This window comes from Macrotis lagotis, chromosome X (genome assembly GCF_037893015.1).
Source record: "Macrotis lagotis isolate mMagLag1 chromosome X, bilby.v1.9.chrom.fasta, whole genome shotgun sequence".
Classification (NCBI taxonomy): domain Eukaryota; kingdom Metazoa; phylum Chordata; class Mammalia; order Peramelemorphia; family Peramelidae; genus Macrotis; species Macrotis lagotis.
This window is the reverse complement of record NC_133666.1, coordinates 468,082,058-468,105,385: the sequence shown is the minus strand read 5'-3', so window position 1 is coordinate 468,105,385 and position 23,328 is coordinate 468,082,058. Positions and strand designations below refer to the sequence as shown.

Sequence of the window (23,328 nt, the reverse complement as noted above, 5' to 3'; positions counted from 1 at the left end):
ACCAGAGTTGACTAAAGTCCAACTCTTACCATAAAGTCTAAACTCAAAAATAGTCTGGAAAAATAAGCAACAAGAATAAATATCAGGTAACATGTTAAATGCTGGACACACAACCTATAGATTAAAGGCCTTTTTTTACTGAATCTTCATATTTGATATTTTAAAAAATAGTGTGGTTTGTAAAATCCTTTTATTTCAGTTCTCCCTTGCGTGTTCAACACAGAGTGACAAAGACCTATGGTTAGTGACCATAGATATAAAAAGGAGCTTCCTAACTTTCTCCACTTTTACTGGAACTGTATGCACATAACACTTTTATAACTATATATATAGCCAACATGTATATAGTGTTTATTATGTGTCAGGGACTATTTTACAACTATTATTTTCCTTTGATCCCCACAACAAACCTAGAAGGTAGTTGCTACTATTATTCCCATTTTACAGATGGGAAACTGAACCAAACATGAGCTAATAATTAAACTGTCCCCAAACTCACACCTGGTTAAGTTTCTAAGTCACATTTGAACTCAGGTCTCCCTGACTCCAGGCCTGTGACTCTATCCACTGTGTAACCAGTTACCTCTACTTCTTCCTACTGGTCAAGGGTGACTCCATTAATTTAGTACAAAAAATAATAGGAATCAGGAGACCTGCCTGGATTATTGGTTCTGGATTTACTAACTTTCAATTACTAAAGTTTCATCATCTGCTAAATAAAGAGGGATAAATGGTCTTAGGCTTCTTTTAAGTTCTAAGTTCTTTCCACAAGAACTGAGTTCAACAGTAATTAAAATCCTTCACCTTCAGTCTGGAGAATTTTTCTTTTTACTAAGAAGAGGCTAATTTTTTCATTGGAATTTAATTATCATTCAAAGCTGATGCTCTGCAAAGGTTGTAACAAATCTAACAATACTGTCACTACAAAAACAATTTTTGAAAATGACTTTACAACCTGATTATTAGCCACATTAAAAAAAAAATCAAGATAAATGATGATGGTAATGAGTTTTGCTGCTAATTTAAATCACCACAAACAGGAAGCTAAAAGAGCACAATGGTGAAGTTACTGGGTCTGGAGACAAGGGATTCTTCAGAATATCAACTGGATAATAACTATGTATTAGAAAAGGGAAACTTAAAACAAGAAAAATGAGACTATTGCAGAAGTTCAACAGAGAGGTGGAGAAGGTCTAAACCTAAATTTCTGGTACAGGCAACAGACATGAAGAGAAAGAAAGCGTAGGGATGAAATGCTGCAGTTACATTTACAGCAGTGTCAGTCTCAAGGACACTTGGCAAGTGACTAAATATGTGAAGGTAAGTGAAGCATCAGCCAAGAAAGACTCAAGGTTGTGAACCTAAGTTACTAGAAGGATGGGCATACCCTCAATAAAACAGGGATGTTGGCTTCAGAAGACATTTGGTCCATTTAGAGATGAGAAAGCTAAGAGATTAAGTGATTTGTCTCGAGTCAAATACTTGACCTGGTAAATAACAGAACTGAGACTCAAACCCAGTCCTGAATTCTAGATCTAAATGTGCTCTTCAAGACTTTTTTATATTTCATTCATCTGCACATTGTTAATAAGAAACTATTTTATTTATTTTTAACTAATTATATGTTCAGTTTGCATATGCATGTGAAAAAAATTATTTAACTCATTTATTCCTTAAAAATTAGCAGATTAATGAGCTACTTGTCAGAGCTAGAAGAACCAATTTAATCCAAGTACTTATATACAACCTTAATGTTTTACTTCTAAATTCTACATCTGTTAAGTTAATTTCTTGTAAAATTATGAGTTAATTTTTTAATGTTTTAAACTATGAAATACAAAGATAATTTTCAACCTTTAAACTTAATTTAACCATTCCTTGAAATCAAAATTTCCTGTTACATCCAATACACTGTGGAACAATGACTAAGACAAGCATAAAATGCTGAAAATCACCTACTTCTACAAATGATCATTACAGATGCCTTTCAGAGTCTCAAAATCAAAAAAGTACTGTTGAAGCATGCTTTTAGAACAAATGTCTAAAAAAGAAATGGTTGAAGAATGTAATCAGGACTAAAGGATCATAGCTAATTTTAGATTCTTAGCAAATGGATTCATAAAAATTAAGAATCCTCCAAGCAGGATAAGCAGGATGTCAAACCCTAATCTAATAACAATCTCCTTAATACAAAGATGTACTAAATTTTAAACTACTAAGACTTCGGCAAAGGAATCATGAAATTAATGTATACTTAATGAAAACATTAGAATTACAAAAACTTATAAAAAGACTCAAAATATCAAAACTTTTAATTAAAAAATTGTTAATTTACTGCAAACTTAAATGAAAGTTATCAAACATACATTAGAAACCTTGAAGGAAAAAATTGAAAATAAATTGGATCTATAAGTTACAAAAAATATCTATAACAAAAGGTGAGCAGTAAATCTTTATATAAAGATTTTAAGTTAATTCACATAAACACAATTAAAACTATATATATATATATATATATATATATATATATATATATATATATATATATATATATATATATGTATGAGAAACTTACTCTCAGGTGTCGATTTTCTTCTGACAATTTCATCATTTCTCCCTGAAGTCTTTTACACTCTTCCACTAGTTTTCTTGTTTCAGTATCATTAAGTGAAACACTATGCGATTTTGGCATGGGTCCATCTTGCTTAGATGCATTCAGTGGAAGAGTTTTGCTAGGCTCCATATCGATCTGTAAATATTACAAATATATTTCAAAGCTTTAAAATAAATTAAAGTCCTTTACAGGCCACAAATTTTAATTTGTTTTGTTTTTTCAGCAAATATCCAAACATATTTTAAATTACTTCTGAATCATTAATAAAAACAATGTCTACAGTTCCAAATAAAAAATTTGTAAGCAGTTAAGTTCACCACACAAGGAAATAAAAGTCAAAAATAAGAAAAAAATGTATCCTAAAATAATAAGCCCATTGATAATGAAAATGAGGAAGGGGGTGGAGGGGGTACAGAGGCTTGATTTCTCAATGATCCCAATTCTGGAGCTTAAAATGAAGCTCTGAAGGAATAGATGTTCCTTATCCTTAAGATCTCCATATTATTCACCATGATTACCCTGTAATTAAGAGAATTTTAAGAAGGTATAAAAGAAAACTTATATTCATTAGGCTAAGACAGGAAGACATAAATTAAAAAAGGAAATATAAAGAGTTTAACAATAATTGTCAACATAAAACCAAAAAAAAGGCTGAAAAATGAAAATTAAAGAGAACCTAGAATAGAGAATTGAAATGACCCTTAGAGATTATCTAGTTTAATTCACTCATTTTACAAATCAGTAAACTGAGGTCAAAGTCACAAAGATACTTAAAAAAAGGAATTAATTAGAAACACCTTCTAATTCCAAATTCAATGGTTTCTATGGGATATAAGAGAGGAATGAATTCTTTCAACACTCATTAATAACATCTGCAGTGCTGAAATTCAAGTAGCATTACATAAGACATTATTATAATAAAAAAGACACTAGACTATCAAAGTTAGGAAAACTAGATTCTAGTTCTTGCTATGACCAACATGGAACTATTAGTTACTTAAATTTCTAGGCCTAATTTCCCTCAACTACAAAATGAGGAGGCTGAACATGATTTCTAATGTACCTTAGAATATATTAAATGATTGTACTTCTCAGATTTGTTTGGTTTTTAAGGCTCTTTGATAACAATCATGTGGTAAACATCACCAGACAGAAGTATAGTCTAGATTTCTAAGTATATGACCTTAGTTCTTCATTTTATCCTAAGATACCAAAGGTACTGTCTACAGTACAGGTTAAATTATTCACATTAACCTGACAGCAACAATCTTATTATTATTATTATTATTAACTAAAAATCTTGCTTTTTTACAATTTAAGTACTTTTTAAGGAATTAAACCTATGCTAAAACATATTCTTAAAATAAGTATTTTATTCTACAATTATGTTACAATGAATACTAACATGGTACAGGTGCAAAAGCACTGAGACTCTGGATTCAGAGACACTGATCTCAAATCTTACTTCTGATAAGTACTATCAGTGTGACACAAGGAAAATGACATAATGTTCTTGGTTCCTCAGTTTCCTCAAAATGAAGAGACTGTTTTATAAGATAAAGAATCTGGACTAAATAAATCTCTATGGTCTTTTACAGCTCAAAATCTACAAATCATACTAATCATAAAAAAATTTTTAAGTTAAAACTAAATGAGATTATACATTATTATATCAGTTCAAATGAAAAACTGCATGCTCTAAGAGACTAACAAAAGTTTAAATGCTGACAAACACTATGAAGAGTTCTCTATAATTTTGTATTCATCAAAAATAGGACATTAAAAATTCTAATATAAGGATAATTTTAACTCTTAGAAATATTTACAGCAAAATGCCAATTTTACAGAGTTAGAACCAAGATAATCCTATTAGAAAATTTTTTCCATAAAATTGGAAAATGGCAATAAATTCCAAGAAAATAATATACTAGTAAAAAAGACACTAGGGCCTGCTTGAATTTCTCAAGCAGAAAAAGACAAGATGAAAGAAAGGAAGAAGTACATGTTTAGCAGGTTCATAAGGACTTGGGAGATACAGGAGGCCACAGAAGTAAACAGAATGATAATGAAAAGAAAAATAGTAGTTTTACTCATCATATAAGCAATAGAGGATTAAATTAATGACTCTGGTAATTAGAAACTTGAATAGTACACAAAAGACAATTTTTCATTTATTAAGTACATAACTCTGCAGGGTATTGTTTTAAGTAATAAGCAAATAATATTTAATGGTAGTAGCCTTTATGTTCAAGGAACACTAATCAATTAGTGAGATCACAGCGAGTGCAAAATGCATTTTAGCTGATTTTTAAAACAGACACAAAACTGAGCTGCTAGAAATCAAATATTATGTCTTTCTTTACTTTCTTTTAAAAATCTTTATTTCCATTCAAAGGGTATTCTACAAGAAACAGTACAAATGGCATTTTGTAAAAAAGGGAATTATACTGTACATATCACAGCAGAATCTCATCAAATGCTAATCATATCTGAATTTAATTTTGAGTACATGATATTTTGAAAACTTTAGCATTTGACTTAGGATATATGCCTTAAAATAGCAGGTGATGATACAATTGAGCAGACTGTAGGAAGCAAAAGAAGATAAGTTGGAATAAACTGGCAAACTCATACTGAAATGCTAAGAAAATGAAGAATTATACATTCCCATTAGTGACAGAGAAAAAGAAAAAAAATTCTGCTTCAGCAGAAAAAGTATAAACTTGGCAGAATAGTATAAAACAGTATAGTGGGGGAAAGAGCACAGAACTTGGGTATTGGAAAAGCTGGGTTCAAATTTGGGTTCTACTGTGTAATAAAGCTATGATTTGGTTACTTTTCTGGGTCTCAGTATCCTATTTTATAAAATAAAGAAATGAATTCAACTAGATGATGTACCTTTAAGGCCCCTTCTAATTCTAACTCTTATATCTTTCTTCTTTTTTAACTGTTGAGTCAACATAATCTGGTTTTCTAACATGCAAACAATAAAAGGTTCAATCCAAAATGAAATGTACAGTTACTGGATGAGCTGATAAGTCCTATTACCATATACTAACCAAGTCACCATATAGCAGATATTAAGAAACTTTTAATTGTATTAAATGACATAACTATTAACTTATGCTGAGTATGTTTAAAATCTAAAACCCTTTATTAAAAGTAAAATTACCATAACATTTACACAACAACATCTTAAAAACCTGAAATAAGACTTTTTAAGACAAGAAATTGTCTCCTCTCTGTCACGAAACTCAAGGAGTCCATCAAGGAAGACTGCTTGGTTCCTGCTCCATGAAGTGGGATGCTTTAGATTGTTCTAAGAACCAAGAAGCAGACCATGTACCATAAGTACCCTAGGGCTCTTAAATAACTCAGTGATAATGATATAATATTAATAAATTATACCCATCACTAGGACATTGCTTAAAAATAGCTGAGAGACCATATACTTGACTATTTCCTTTGTATTGTGTGGTATTTGTTATGCCTGTGTTTGACTATGTATTGAAGGTGAAGTGTCTAGTTTATGTTTTGGTATTAACACATTTATATAGCAGCTTTAGACTGTAATCCCGTTTTAAAATCCTAAAGATTATCAGGCAATACCTACTGATTTACCCAGGTAAACCCAGAACTCAAAGTATTCTGGAAACAACCAGAGCCAGGGGTAAAATCCAGAAGAGAAAATTAAAATTTTAGAAATATCATACCAACTTTACAAAAATATATGATTTTGCTTTTTCTCTAAATTTAACTACATTTACATTCACATACTTGCAACTCTGCACTAGAAGAAAAATTATTCTAAGGAAAACACTGTAAACAGCATAGTTTTATTAATGAGTTTAAGATAGCTTGCCTTATTTTTAACTTTTTCTAAGACTGTATAAGTTTTATTACCTTCTACTGTAAATATGAGATGAAATTGAGTGTGTGGCTATAGGCTTCATCTCAAAATAATCTTTGAAAACATATCTTCCAATTACCTACAGTAATTTAAGTAACACCAAGTAGAATCCTATAGCTGTTAGCTCCCTGTAACAAACCTTAAACTTTTGCTGTTTGAACATACTGCTTGCTGCCCTGGGTTCAGTCTTCAGGCTATAACTGGCAGGTGTTGCAAATGAGATGATGCTGCTGACTGTAGTGAAACCGGAACCTGGTGGAGATATACCCTGAGGTGGCATGGGAAACACACTCTCAGACTGGCATCAAACGCATCAGATTTTTCTTGCATGATATAAGGGAGTGACTAAACCACAGAGAAAGTATTAGTCTTTAGAACAGTAAAATCACTACTTCAAATAAACAAGTTTTATGGATAAGCAATAATACAAAGCTATCTACTAATAGTTATGATTTAGAAGACATGAAAACACATTCTCAAGTTTTCTCCATCACCCCCTTAAAGTTATTTTCCCATTTTATCACCCTTTTTGTAATCAAATTTTTATGCATGTTTCTGCTCCTATGGCTTTAAAGAACTTCCCCTACTGACTGACCTTTTGCTCCAGTTTATAAATTTCATTCATAAAATAACTTTTGGCCTAAAACTCAAACGTGTACTTTAAAATGATTTAGTATTTTCTTATTCCTGATTAGAATTTACCAGCAACCCATCATAAATAGTTATTAAGCTTTTTTCCCTATAAGATTCAAATGCTCACAAATCTATACAGTCCTTTCCTAATACTTTCTCTGTTCACCTTTCTCCAACCCCTGACTTGAAAAAAAAAATAATTCCACCAAAAGAAAAATCTATAAAAAAAGTATAAAGTCAAAATCTTATTACACTTTTAAATAAGTTTGGGAGAAACCTAGAAACATCTGATAAGACTACCATTAAACATTTGTTAATAATTTTTAAATCAAGGGAAACATCATATGATATGACATCATAAAGTTTTTTCTAAAGTTTAACCTAAATTCCCTAATACTACTGAGGTGGAAAGTATTTCTTCACAGATATTCAAAGAATAACTTTATATCAATCATATCTACAAAACTATTACTTTGGATTAAATAATCCCTTGAGTTGATGGGAGTATAATGAATGACATCCAATGATGAGGATTATCAGAGATGTAAATTACGTCTCCTAAGAGGAAATCTTTATCAGATAACAAAGGAAGAAAAAATTTGGGAGGTGGGGGGGTGGGAGAAAAGGTAAAAGATAGATGTAAGTTCTAAGTAGTTCTAAAGGACTCAGGGTTGGAATGTGCCATGAGGGGAAATTGGACTTACTGAAACAGAGCTAAGTAGTACATAGAGCACCAGCCCTGGAGTCAGGAGTATCTGAGTTCAAATCCAAGCTCAGACACTTAATTACCTAGCTGTGTGGCCTTGGGCAAGCCACTTAACCCCATAGCCTTAAATTAAAAAAAAAAAAGAAAGAAAGAAAAAGGGGAAGGGGGGGGGTGTTAGGGGCATTTAGCTTCTGTGACAGAACCAAAAAAATCCATGACTGGACTTGAGGAACTCAATGAATGGAGAACTAAAGTATAACAAGAAGTAGGTTAATATGGCACATAGGCACAAGACATTTCTTCTAATCACTATGTATTAAGCACTGATTATGAACCTCTCAATTTGCTAAGTACTACCAAAAGTACAAAGAATAAAACAATTCTTACTTGCAGTAAGCTTATATTCTAATGGCAGAGATAAAAGTATATGTGTGTACATATATACACACATATTCATATAACAAAGTTAATGGAAATATATATAAAACTGTGGGTATCTTAGGAGTGAGGGCACTGGTGGAGTTGAGATGTTAAAGAAAGGTTTCATTTGTTGAGTGAGTGAGCAGAACCAGGAGAACATTGTACAGTTAACCACTACATTCTGTGATGATCAACTCTGATAGACCTGGCTCTTCTCAGCAATCCAGCAAAGACAATTCTAAAAGATTTATGACAGAAAATGTCATCCACATCCAAAGAAAGAATTATAGAGTCTGGATGGAGACCAAAGCATTCTATTTTCACTTTTTAAAGTTTTATTATTTATTTTTCCTTTCTCATGGCTTTTTCCCTTTTGTCCTGATTCTTCTTACACAATATGACTCATATAGAAATGTTTGATTGAAATGTATAACATAGGTTATCAGATTACTTGCTGTCTTGGGGAAGGGATAAATTTTTGAAACTCAAAATCTTACAAAAATGAATGCTGAAATCTTTACTTGTAATTGGAAAAAATAAAATACTATTAACTGGGGGGGGGGGGGAAGAAAGGCTTCATGAAAAAGATGATGCTAGAACTGCATCTTAAAGGAAAAGTGGCAGAGATGGGAAAGGGGTGCATTCTAGGCCTTCAGGGTAGCCAATGCAAAGGTACTGATGTTGGAAATGAGATGGCATGTATGGAAAAAAAGATCAATTTGGTTAAATATTTGAGGAGTGAAGGGAGGAATTACAGAATGGAGAAATATACCTTGAAGCTAAAAAGACAGGAAGCTGTAAAGTTCCTTAAAAGATAATAGCATTGTGGGGCAGGCTAGGTGGCACAGTGGACAGAGTCCTGGAGTCAGAAGGACCGGAGTTCAAATCCGACCTCAGACACTTAATAATTGCCTAGTTGTGTGACCTTAGGCAAGTCACTTAAAACTCTATGCCTTAAATTTAAAAAATTAAATAAAAATATAATAGCATTGTTCATATGTGTCCTAGAGTCCAGTAGAAAGCAATGGACTTGATTAAATAGGAATCATGTGGTCAGTCTAACATTTAAGGAAAACTACTTTGGCTGTAATGTATAGGATGAATTGGAAACTTGAAGCAATGAGACAATTAAGGGGTTGTTGCATAATCAAGGAGAGAGGGGTCTTCAATTGGGGTGGTAGTTAATTGTGTGAGTAAATAGAGGGGACAGGATATAAAAGGTAGAAATGGCAAGGTCTAACAACTGATTATATGAGGTAAGAGAGTACTAGAGAGCTGTAATTTATGCTACTTGCCATCAAACCAAGAACTTTTTAAAAAATTATCACTGGAGCGGCTAGGTGGCGCAGTGGATAAAGCACCGGCCCTGGAGTCAGGAGTACCTGGATTCAAATCCAGTCTCAGACACTTAATAATTACCTAGCTGTGTGGCCTTGGGCAAGCCACTTAACCCCGTTGCCTTGCCAAAAAAAAAAAATTATCACTGACTATTTTTATATCATCTTAATTTCCAAATATATACATCTCTACTCAGAGACTTATCCATTGTAACAAATAAATAAGATGAGTAAAGAATCACCAAAACTATCCAACATATCAGCTGAATCTCATAACATAAGTAATGCTCCACAGTCAGTGTTTCACTTCTGCAAAGAACTGAAGAAGGTACATTTTCTTATTTCCTCTTTGGGAACAACAACAAAAAACCCAAGAACTTCTATCTAGCCTTGAAAGCATACAGACTCAGTCACAGTATCTCTAATGAAGGCTCTACTTTTCTTACCTAACAAGATGTGACACTTCTTAATAATTTCCTTCTTCAGATACTTTCAATAAGCTTAGAGAAGCTACCATAATCTGATGTCACCGCTTTTATTCCTAATGAAGGGAATTAGTCTTGCCTATAGAACTTTAGCTACTTATTCAAGAGAATAGAACTAGAATTAATATGGAGAAACCTATAGGCAAGGCAATTTCAGTTCAATATAAGGGGGAATTGTCTAAATAATCTAAGCTATGTAGCTATGGAAAAAGTTACCTATACCTTGTTGTCATTGCTGAAATACTTCTATGTCTTTCTAAGCTTTATAAGCCTGAAGCAATCAAGTCCACTAATTTTGTCTTGCTACTCTTTTATACATACTTCATATTTGAAAATTAAATGCCAACTTAAGACTGCATATTAATGTCTAAAACCAGATAATAATTTTACAATTATCCCAAAATGATTCCAATTTCTGCAACAGTCAACTTTGTTTTATTAAATTGCTCATCCACATAAAAGTTATTTTCTCTTTTGGGGTACTAATGTATCACTATTTTTGGAGGAGGTATAGGCAAGCTTACACACACAAACACATATATAGTCAAATAGTTTTCTTTCTTTCTTTCTTGGCTGATCAATAATATATGACTGCATTCAAAGATGTCAGAAATGTTCCCTTTTTTGTGTTCTTTTTTAGGAAAAGTGAAATCCTATAATATCTTTAAACAAACCCTTTCAAGGTGCTTTCTTTTGCAGAATATGCCTAGATATAACTAAAAATAAAGGATTTTTTGGAATTTATGTGAATTTAGTTTTAAATTATGTAAGGACCCATAGACAAACATCTGAACATGTTCATATCCATAATTATTCTCTCCCCCCACCCCTAGCAAACACTATAATAAACAAACTCATTACAAAGAATAGAGAACATTTCTTTTGGGAGGGGCAGCGGGGGGGGGGCGGCGGCAAGAAGACAATCTGAGTTAAGTGACTTGCCCAGGGTCACAAAGCTAGTTAGTGTCAACCATCTGAGGCCAGATTTTTAACTCAGATCCACCTAATTCCAGGGCCTGGCCTCAAAAGAGATTTTTATCCTCTTATATGGTATATTTACAAGACAGTGGCATTACTAATTATGTTACCTACTTACCAATTTATCATTTTCACTGGGCATTTCAAATACACATCTCAATTTGGAATCCATCAGTTCATCAGGCTTCGCTTCTTTCCACTAAAAAGAAATTATTACACGTCAATTTTTTTCTTTCATTAATTCTCATTCAATTTAAAAAATAAAATATATATATTCACAACACATATAAAGCTGCTATTTTTTACAAGTTTGGGGAGTTACTTATTAAAATTACAGCATCCTTCCCACCTCTAAAACTCTATGTTTTTCTGTATCAAAATTTTACTATGTAAAATAAAATCAATATTTTCTTTCATCTAAAAATTACATGTTCAAAGCTTCAAGGAAATGAAAAAATGAATTATGATCAAACAGAATATGTACCCTGAGTTGTCCACAATTCTAGAAATGAATTTTAACAAGCAGACACAAAGTAATACATGCCTATTTCTAGAATGCCAACTTTGACTTTTCTACTTAGGCTCTAGGGCCAAGACAATACTAAAGATTTAGAGATCCTACAAGCCAGAATTGGAAGAAACAAACAAACAAAAAAAATCTACAGTCGGGTGGGTTATCAGCTAATAACTACCAAATCTAATGTGCTATAGGGTCAACTACAGTTTGTTCCCCCTAAAAATTTTTAAATTGTCTTCAAGTTTTGGGTCACTTCCAAATGCAGCAAGAAGCCCTGGATAATAGAACTTTCTCCTTTTCATAATGGTCCTTTTCCTACTCTTAATTAAATAGCCTAAGAAGCACATAAGGAGGGATTAATTTTGTTCAGGTATGAATCTTTTATTATGATATTGTCTAATAAATAAAAAATTTAGCAGTTTCTAATATATTAAAATTTTCAAATAGATTGGAAAGGAATATATGATGAATATTCCCCTTTTCTGATCAGAGTATTTAAATAAATATTAATAATAAATATTTAAAATTTATAGAAACAAACTTTTTAAAAGGTTATTGGGGGTACTAGGTGGCATAGCAGGTAGAACAACCACCCTAGAATCAGGAGGACCTGGGTTCAAATAGACTCAGAAACTTAATATTTGCTTAGCTGTGTTATCTTGGGCAAGTCACTTGACTCCATTGCGTCCCCCCCCCCCCCCCCCGCAAAGGAATCACAAAAGAAAATTTCAAGACTTAACAGTTTAGAAGTTCTTGAAATAGTGAGCTACAGGTACACCTGAAATTAGTCAAATGAAAACAAATCTACTGCATTAAATATTATGCTTTTTATTAATATAAACATCAATAATAAAGAGGAATCTTCCAAGCATCATTCAATACTAGAAGTCAAGTTAACAATTTTAAATTAAATATAAATTATAATCAAGTGGGAAAATAAGGAAAGTGTGAAATATGGTTACAGGTAATTTGTCTTATAAAACTTCTAATAACACAAAATTACCTTAACCAAAATGTCCAGAGAACATGATGCTCTGGTTAAAATAACTTTCAAATATAATTGGAATTTTACTCATTAAAATATAGCAACATTTTATTTAAAAAATTTTTAAATTCAGGAGCTGACTTTCAGGTCTAATAGGTATCCAATATATTGTCATGGATGCAACCACATAAAAATATGTTACAAAAACTCAGTCACTCTCCTCTCCCAACATAGCCTTATTACCACTTAAATCTACATTGAGATTGACATCATTTTCTTGAATTTCTACTGATCCTAAAACATTTTTTCAAAGTTACTGTTCTTAATAAAACTGTAACCTAAAACATAAATCAAAACTTAGCAAAGAGAAAGTTCCAACTCATATTTTGGTGGAAAGGATTTGGGGTATTTCCTGATCAATCTAGAAGCTGTCCTGGGATCAATAGTCAGCATGCTGCTGGCGGGGAGGAGGTAGCAGAGTGATGGTGTAATTTACTGATTAAACTAGTGGAACCTGGCAGGGACTAGATCCTGGCTAGCAGTAGCACTTTATAACAGTATTTAGAATGGCAACAGTGTTAACCATTTTCTGTCTGATGACATTTTAATTATGGCTTGAAAACTCAAATAGCAAATATGAAAAATCTAACTATTAAATTACTCTGAAGAGTTCCCTCATATGCAAATTAAAGTAAATGCAAATTCTCTTCCTTCAAGGTCTCCTTTGTAGGATTATCATATATTTCCTATCTCTACAGAGTAAAGTCTCTCTCCATCCTCTGATATAATCTACCTTCATTTTTGTGAACTCTCTATGTGATCTCATCAGTAACTATGAGACAGATTTTACTCCAAATCTATATATTCTAGTCCCCATCTCTTTCATAAACTCCAATTCCAAGCTCCATTTGCCTACAGGATATCTCTTAAAGGCATTTCAAACTCAACAAATTAAAAAACTTTCCTCCTAAACTCAATCCTCCTCCTGACTTCTTTATTTCTGTTAGAGGGCAACACCATACTTCCAGTAACTTAGGTTCACAAGGTAAAACTAATACTCAGTTTTTCATTATCTCTCACCTACCCATATCCCATTTAAGATACCAAGCAGTCCCATCTCTCAACTCCCAAACTTTCCTTTAGAGGGCATAAATTGGTCATCTAGTTCACTCAAATGGACTTCACTGGCAGCTCTGCCTGGTTTCAACTCCAAGGAACAAGTTGATAACTCCCAGGATAAGCTGATGACTTCCAAGCTCTCATCACCATTCTGCTAACTTCTCTCAGCCTCTTCTCCTCTCTAATTAGAAAGCTAGGGTAGAGTGCTAAACTCCTCTTCTATATAGCATTCTTCTATATAGAGAGGGCAAAAATTAGAATGCCAGCTCACTCTCCATCTACTGCAGCAAGATGGAACACAGTGTCCCTATTCACCTCCCTTCTTTCCAGGCTTCCTTTTGAGCTGTCTTTTCCCAATATACTATAAAAACTCTTGGTGGGCAGACTTTCTTTTTCTTATTTTTAAAAGCATTGGTACAATATTTGACACATAGTAGGTATTTAATAAATATTTACCAAATTACTAAAATTAATACACCATCACAATTACCTCAGCTCAGGCTCTCCTCTGTCCCAGACTATAGTAATAGTCCCCTAATTGTCTCCTCAAATTCCTATTCTCATGTACCACATCCTCCCCACCATATCTGAACAAACTAAAATTCAGAAAACTTAGGTTTGACTATGTCATTTATTCACTGAAAAATGTTAATTGTTAGTACATTTTAATTTTCAATAGCTTTGTCTTTCTTAGAGTAATGATTAAATAACATGAACAACATAACATAATACTTTGCCTGTTTCAAAATAACTACAACAAAATACCAAGTTATAAGAGTACTAAAAAAAGTAAATTTTAATCATGTTCATATTGTATATTTGGAGGCAAGTTTAACTTCTGTATTTCTCTCTTTTCTTTCTTTTCTAGTTCCTCTCCACTGCCTCTCATAGATATGGTTACCAGTGACATTTTCTGAAAAAAAGTATAGGGATATTTGACTTGGACAAAGGCTATTCCTTATGCAAGGTCTCATTAAAAATCTATTTCTTAAAATGTGAATTATCTCACTGGAAAAACAACTAATCTGGAAAATAGATCCAGGAGAAATTTATTTTTTTTGTTTTTTTTTTAGGTTTTTTTCCAAGGCAAATGGGGTTAAGTGGCTTGCCCAAGGCCACACAGCTAGGTGATTCTTAAGTGTCTGAGACCGGATTTGAACCCAAGTACTCCTGACTCCAAGGCCAGTGTTTTATCCACTATGCCACCTAGCCGCCCCTAGGAGAGATTTATTTTAAAAATTATTGGACTATCTGAAAGCCAATTATTGTGGAAATCGAAAGAACATGGATTACAATCAAATCCCCTATGTCATTGAATGTCCATCTTTTCCCCTGAACCACAGCTGAACAGAAAACTTGATCTTCGAATACAAGACTCAAGTGAAACAGAAAAAGGTAAACAGAAAAAGACAAATCATAAGGGATTTAATGATGCTGAGCTGTTTAAATTTCTGCATGGGAAGATGATACTGATAACTAATATGAACTTTCTTATTATGGCAGTAAAGAAGGTATGTGTGTTTGTGTGTGTGTGTGTGTGTGTGTGTGTGTATATATGTATATATATATATATATATATATATATATATATATATATATATATATATATATATATATATATATGCATGTATGTATGTATAGACAAGGCAGTTGAATATGAAATGACATTAAAGTAAAAGAGAAATATCCTGGGAGAAAGGGAAAGGAAGAGGCAAAATGGATAAGCTACTTACATAAAAGAGGCAAGAAAAAGTTTTTGCAGTGGAGTGGGTCTTACTCTCATTAGTGGCTCAGAGAGAAAATAACATATACACTCAATTGAGTATAGAAATCTATCTTACTCTAGAGGAAAATAGGCATTGAAGGGGATGGGAGAAAGGAGGTTCTGTGGAATGGGAGGGAAAGTTATAGAAGGGAGGGAAGATTATGGGAAAGAATAGTAGCAAAAATACTTTTGAGGAAAAAATGGGAGTTAGGAGGAATAGGGTGGAGGGAAATACAATTTTAGGAATAGTAACTATGGGATAACAAGTCTCTGATAAAAATCTCAAAATTATAAAATATAAGAGCCATTCTCCAACTGCTGAATGATCAAAGGATATGCAATTTTCAGATGGTTATTAATGCTATCTCTGATCATATTTAAAAAATTCTAGCTCACTATTGATTGCAAATTAGAACAATTCTCAGGTACTACCTTGCAGACACTGGATTAGCTAATAGAACAGAAAGAGAAAATGATAAATGTTGGAAGGATACAGGAAAAATTAGCTATTAAAACCATGCCTGCCTGCCCTTTGACCTAGCAATGCCACAACTGGGTCTATATTCCAGAAGAGATGAAAAAATATAAAGGAAAAGGCTCTATATGTATAATGATATTTATCTTTTCTGGTGACAAGGAACCTGAAATTGAAGAGATGCCCTTCATTTGGGGAATGGCTGAACAAATCACAGCATGTGATTATGATAGAGTATTATTCTGCTATAAGAATTGATGAATAGAGTACTCAATAAAACCTGGAAAGACTTTCATGAGCAAATGCAATGGGAAATTCACTATATACATAGTGGCAGCAATACTGTAAGATGATCGGCTATGACTGACTTGTTTTGTCAGAAATGCTGTGAATCCACCTCTCAAACTGGCCAATATGATCATAAAGGGCAATGATCAATGTTGGAAGGGATGTGGGAAATTTGGGACACTAATACACTGTTGGGGCCTTTCTGGAGAGAAATTTGGAATTATGCCCAATGGGCAACAAAAATGTGCATACCTTTTGATCCTGCAATACCACCACTGGGTCTATACCCTGAAGAGATGATGAAAAAGGGTAAAAATATCACTTGTACAAAAATATTCACAGCAGCCCAGTTTGTGGTGACAAAGAGTTGGAAATTAAGTGCTTCAGTTGGGGAATGGCTTATATATTAAGACATATAATATTAAGAAACAGATAGATCAATGATTCAATCAATACATTAGATACGAAGTGGGAGCCTCCTTTGTAAGTTCACAGATTTTCTGAAGAACTATTTTTTTCTTTAATGCTTCTTTAAATACCAGTAAATTTAGGGTGCTAATAAATGGGAATGCAGCAAACTAACTTTAAAAACAAGATTATAGGATCATAATTTAGAGCTAAATGGATATTCTGAGGATACCACCGGGGGGGGGGGGGGTGAGCAACCCAGAATCTAACTTGGCTAATATCACAAAGGCAAAAGGAGAGTAGAAGAGTAGAAATTCAAATAAGTGCCTTTTCCTCTGTACCATGCTGTGACCAAGAAGTCAGGGATTAATGATTTGCTTTACTGCTTTTTTTCTTCAAAAGAAATTTCTGCTCTATATTGATACTTTAGAGAGTAATCAGTAGAGAAATGTTTATTATAAAGATTCTGTTCTGAAACTGACAAACAGGATCAATGACTTTTAGAAATAATTTAACCCAACCCTGTAATTTTACAGATGAGGAAACTGGGGACAGGTAAGATGAAGAGACTTGCTTAGGAAAGGAGAATTCAGGTTATCTACAACAGTATCTCTACTTCAAGTTTACAAAGAAAATAACAGGGCTTGATGCTCTTCAGCAACATTTTCTGAAGGCTAGAGAGTGTCTCACAAAAGTACCATTTTTATTCCAAGAGAAAAGAATTCAGAAACTTCTATTTGCCACATTTCTAAAACATTAAAAAAACATCTGATCTTTTAAAAATTCAAAGTATTTACAGCCTCCAATGAGAAAAATTATCAGTGTAAGAGAATTAAATTAATGGAAAGGAAAACCTACAAATACCTGGTATAACTCTCATATTCTGAGCTGGTGAACACTAACACTTTGTTCAAATTGTCATTTTTGGAAGTACTATATACTAAAAAGTACGAGAGTTCCTACTTCAGCTTGACTTTTTTTTTTTTGGCAAGGCAATGGGGCTAAGTGACTTGCCCAAGGTAATTAGTGTCTGAGTCCAGACTTGAACTCAGGTCCTTCTGACTCCAGGGCCAGTGCACTATCCACTGTGCCACCTAGCTGCTCCAAGTTCCTACTTCAAAGCTTAAAATGAGAAAATTTATACATGAAATAAATTAGCATTCACAAATGAAAACCCTAATTACTGAGACAAAAGAAAACAAAAATGGTTAAAAATAAACAATATCTTTGATTTTAAAATAAATTCTGTAATAGTGAATGCTGAAGTTTTAAAAATCACTTTCTGGGATAACTGCATAGGCACAATATTTCTTAATGTCTTACAGTTTACACAACTTAAATGACTCCTGAAACTGAATTCATTACAAAATGTACTCACCACAGCCTCCATATCTGAAGTGTTTGATGGAGCAAAAATCGTCTGTACCATAAACTTGTGTTTACTCTTCTCATTTGGATCGTAGTCAAAAGGCTGTAGCATTACTGAATAAGAAGAAGGAATACATTATATTGTGCTCCACTTTAAATATATCCTATTCATAGGATAGCATGAATCCAAGATGTAATCATCTATAATTAGGAAAGGTATGAGAAGTCAAAAATTTGTATATTTATCTTAAATATCCTGAAATCAACACTCCTTAGGGAATAATTTTAATTGAACTTAAATTTCTTTTGGGGTTTTTTTTCAAATTGGAAGAAAATGACTAGTTAATAAAAAGTTAAGGATATAGCTAACAACAATTTGGACAAAATTTCCAAATTCTACCTCAACGAAAATACCCCATTTATAGTTACCATGTTACACACCACAGAACTTAATTACAAATACAAAAAATAAATAATGCTAAAGTTCAGACATTCAGAAACAACAATCTCCAGGAACTCAAGTAGATAACAAAAATGTAATAAGGACCAGTGACATCAAGGAAACAAATTTAACCACCTCGTAGGGAAAGCATTTGGAGCTGGAAACTAATCAAGAAAGAGAGGAATATAAACCATGAGATTATACCACAGATTACATTGGACAGAATAAGAAAGATAAATCAGTAGTCTGGGAAACAGATCATAAGCCTTGCATAGAGGTATGATACAGCAAAGATAGGAGACTTCATTTAACCTAGACACCATCTAATAAATCTCTCTTTTCCAAAAAGAGAACAGCTAATAATTTATTCATTTGCTTAGTAAAAATTTCATTGATCAAAAGGAAGAGGAACCAGTAAGGTGAACCACTTTTCTGGATCAAATGCTTACCAGCAAGGTAGAAGTAGTTACTCAGGAAGAAATGATGGCAAACTTGGAGGTAAATGATCATCTTATATGATGTGAGAAAAGAGAATGGTAGTCAGAGACCATCTGACATGCTATAGATTTTAGAAGACCAGATTTTTTTTTGTTTTTTGTTTTTTTGCTAGGCAATGGGGTTAAGTGGCTTGCCCAAGGTCACACAGCTAGGTAATAATTAAGTGTCTGAAGCTGAATTTGAACTCAGGTACTACTGACTCCAGGGCCGGTGCTCTATCCACTGCACCACCTAGCTGCCCCAAAAGACCAGATTTTAAACAAGCAAAGATTTAAAGAAATGGCCAATAGGCTCTCATAAACTAAAATTAACTATGAAAAACAAGAAATAATCATAGGACAAATATCCTGAATTTCAAAAAACAAAATAGTATGGAGTCTGCAAAGTTATATACTAAATACATTTGACTTCCAGTTCCTGGCAAGATTCTAGAAAATATTATGTCAAAAAAGGTATTTGGTTATGAAAAAAAACAATCATAGTGCCTAGTAATCAGGTAAATACTGTAGATACAATTTACCCAGATTTTAGGAAAGTATTTGGCAAAGTACCCTCTTGTTCCTCTCAGTAAGATGGGCGACATAGCAATCTAGATCACAGCACAGCTGTGGTTTCAAAAATGAGGAATGTCCAGTGTTGAAAAAGCAGCTAAGTTTGGCACCAAAGAGTGTCCTGACATATGCACGTCAACTCTGTGATTTGATGAAAAGCAAAGATAGTGTGCTTAAGAAATGTATAGATTAAAAATAAAGGAGTGAAACTAAAATGACAGACAACAAAATCACTATCACTAGAATACTGGGATAAAAAAAGATTATATATTTGCATATTAAATACTTAGTCAAAATTGGATAGAAAAATTTACTTCTACAAGAAGCCAAAAGACGTATGACTAGATAGTAATTATATTTCATAACAATCTGAACAATTCATTTAGAAGTTCAATAGCTTTACTTAAGTGAATCAACTATAGCAATTTTATAAAAAGATTCTGTATCTCACATATTAGTAATATATTTGCACCAAATTTTCCCCTAAACAATTATATGATCTATATTGTTCTATTAGAATGGAGTAAAACTCCAACCAAAGTGCATTTTTAATATCCTCAAAACAAGAAATAAGGCAAATTACAGTACAAGAAATTTTGGGGTTTTATGAAATTACACTGTAGCTTTAAATATATTTAAATACTAAAATACAAACCTACACTCATCTTTTTCTGAGAATTTTGAGGCAGATCAATTTTCATTTCCCTTGCTAGGTCTACTTATTTTCTGACCTCAGTTGCCTTCTCATCCTATAATGTTCCTCAACAACTTGCGGGGGAGGTGCTCTTCAGTCTGTAAGATTCATCTACTCCTGCAGCCTTCTCATCCCACAACATATATTTGTCATAATGACTCTCTTCTCACTTTAGGGAGTTTCTCCACACCCAAAAGCCCTGAGCTTTAGTGGTTATTAAATATTCCAGTTTTCTGGTATATAGTTTTCTTTATAAATGATGTGGTAAGATAAGTCTAGGACATAGATATTGTATAAGCTTATTAAACTGCCATTCTAAGTGGAGAAGTATCTATTCTCAACCTTGTTCACTGTGTTACATATACTGTCACTACAATCTGAAAAGGTTCTATCTAATTATCAAATATTCTTGGGGCAGCTAGGTGGCATAGAGGATAAAGCACCGGCCTTGGAGTCAGGAGTACCTGGGTTCAAATCCGGTCTCAGACACTTAATAATTACCTAGCTGTGTGGCCTTGGGCAAGTCACTTAACCCCACTGCCTTGTCAAAGGACTCAAAGATCAATAAATATCTTTTTAAAAAAAAAGAAATGAAGAAACTAGGAAGAAGAGTGAGACTGATGGGAAAGATAATAAGTTGATTGTTTGAGATGCTTAAGGGGCATCATAATATTCTAGTGAAATAGGACTAGATATATAGATGGTGGTCCATGACTTATTTAGGAGAAGTGATAATTTTTATATGGTTTTATTTTGGGAGAGCAGTATCAGATTGGCTGACATACCATCTGACCTTGAACAAATCTTTGCTATCTTTTGTTGGGCTCTTTATAAAGAATATTAACCCAAGGAAACTCTAAGAGGTCTTGAAGCAGCTGCAAATGGGGAAAGTTAAGTGTTTCAAGATCAGTCAAGCCCACAATAAAACAATCAGTCAAAACTAGTGCAAAGAAAATGCTCAAGAGAAAACAAAAAGAAGGATCCAGTATCTGAAGGAGTTGTTATGAATCCTGTAGATTGTAGGAGACATTTCCTAATACTGAATATTCACTGGGGCAGTGAATAGAGCACCAACCCTGGAGTCAGGAGGACCTGAGTTCAAATTCAGCTTCAAATACTTGCCAATTGTTGTGTGACCCTGGACAAGTCACTTAACAGCAAGGGAGGGGAGGAAAGACAGACACAAGTTTAAAAAAAAATAAAACAGCCTGCTAACCAATGCTATTAAGAGAAAATGCATGGACAATACAAAGATTGGAATAATTAAAATTGCAACAAGGTTACTTTCACAAATGAATAAGTCAAGTGTAACATTTATTAAGTGACATTGTTCTAAGTGCTGAGGATTGAAAGATCCTTCTCTCAGAGTTGACAGTCTAATGAGCAAGACAACATGCAAAAAAATCATATAAACCAGAGATAAATTGAAGATAATCAACAAAAGGGGCACTAGCATTAAGTGGGATCCAGAGAAGATATTCTTGTAGAAGATGCAATTTTAATTAGAACTTGAGGGGAGGGTGGAGTCATTGAGGGCAATTAAGATGTAATAAGACTGGAAGGGTATGGGACATTCCATAGCTCAGGTAGGAAAAAGAAAAGACAATGAGCTTTTTGATCATTAAGTTTAAGATGACTACAGAATATCTATTTCAAAATGTCAAGAATCTGCAGTTGGAGAGGTGAGCTAGGGCTGGATAGGTTAGAGCTAGGTAAGTAGATAGAATCACCAACATAGAAATGACATCAATTGGAGCTTATAAGATCATCAAGGAAAAGAGCACAGAGGGAGAAAAGAAGGGGTCCTACAACCTGGAAGAAGATCCAGAAAAGGAGGAATAAAACCGGCAAAGCACGCTGTCTCAAAAACCTAGAGAGAAAAATGTATGAAGAAGCAGATGGTCAACAGTTTCAAAAACTGTAAAGAAGTAAAGATGATGACTGAGAAAAGGTCATTGAATCTGGAAATTAAAAGCCCACTGATAAAAATGAGAGAAATGCAAACTACAGGAATAGCTGATATTACAGGAGAGTTGTGGGAAAATAGATACACTGGCATACTGCTGGTGGAACTGAATTAGCACAATCTTTTTACCAAGCAATTTGGAATTAAAAAGTTAAAAGTGACAACAATATCCACATTCTTTCCACTACTAAGGAGATCACATGAAAGAGCAATCATAAGAGACTCAATTAAGTTAAACTTTACATTCCTAAACAGGAAGATGGATATATGTAACTCATAACTCCTTTACTAGGCAGTTAGGAGTCTACTTAAAGGGTATGACTGTTGAATTGATTGAGAAAGGGGGATGAACTGGGTGAAGGGGAAGGGGAGAAGTAAGAGTGTGAAAAATTATCTCAATAAAAGAGGTATAAAAAAAAGAAAAAAGAGGTATGGCAAGGAAGAGTTTTTAAAATGAAGGCGAAAATATTTTGCAGGGGTTGGGATGGCAGAACAGGGGTGGCATTTCACTTTCATCAGAATTGAAATAAGAGTGAAAAGGAATTTAAAAAAATGGAAGAGAGGATTATAAAAGGGAGGGCAGGTAGTAGTTAGGGTTAAGAAGCAAAACAGACCCTTGAAGAGATACAGGAGAAAAAACAGAGAGAGGTTAAAAAGAAGAAAATAGGAAAAAAAGAAATACATATTTAATAATCTCAAATGTGAAAAGGAAATGGGGATAAGAAAGTCCATAAAACACAAGCAGAAAGCAGAATGAATTAGAAACCAGAATCCAACAATATGTTGTTTACAAGAGAGTATTTGAAACAGAAAGACATACACAGAGACTTAAAATAAGGGGATGGAGAAAAACCTGAAGAAAAACCTGCTCTATCAGGAAAACTATAATACGACTACTTGGTCTAAATCCCAAAAAAATCAAAAGAAAAGGACAAAATTATTTAGAGCAGCTCTTTTGTAAATAGTGACAAAGAACTGAAAATTGAGGGAATGCCCATCAATTGGGAAGTGTGGCTGAACAAGTTGTGGCATATAACTGTGATGGAGTACATGACAAGTCCTACTTGAACTAATGTAAAGTGAAGTGAGAAAAACCAAATCATTGTTTAGAATACGGCAATGTTGAAATAATGATCAACTTTGAAAAACTTAGCTACTCTTATCAAGAA

At 33.3% G+C, this 23,328-nt stretch overlaps 1 protein-coding gene across 2 annotated transcripts in view; it reads right to left on the bottom strand.

Moving 5' to 3' along the window:
- VAPA (VAMP associated protein A) overlaps positions 1-23,328 on the bottom strand; it is a 70,371-nt gene that overhangs the window by 8,373 nt on the left and 38,670 nt on the right. The window contains exons 3-6 of one of the 2 annotated variants that reach the window (XM_074204125.1): positions 18,019-18,122; positions 11,202-11,282; positions 6,664-6,792; positions 2,576-2,749 (exon numbers count right to left, since the gene is read on the bottom strand). In XM_074204125.1, the coding sequence (XP_074060226.1) occupies positions 2,576-2,749; positions 6,664-6,792; positions 11,202-11,282; positions 18,019-18,122 (488 nt within the window). The remainder of the gene's footprint in view (positions 1-2,575; positions 2,750-6,663; positions 6,793-11,201; positions 11,283-18,018; positions 18,123-23,328) is intronic. The other variant, XM_074204126.1, reaches the window with a different exon arrangement.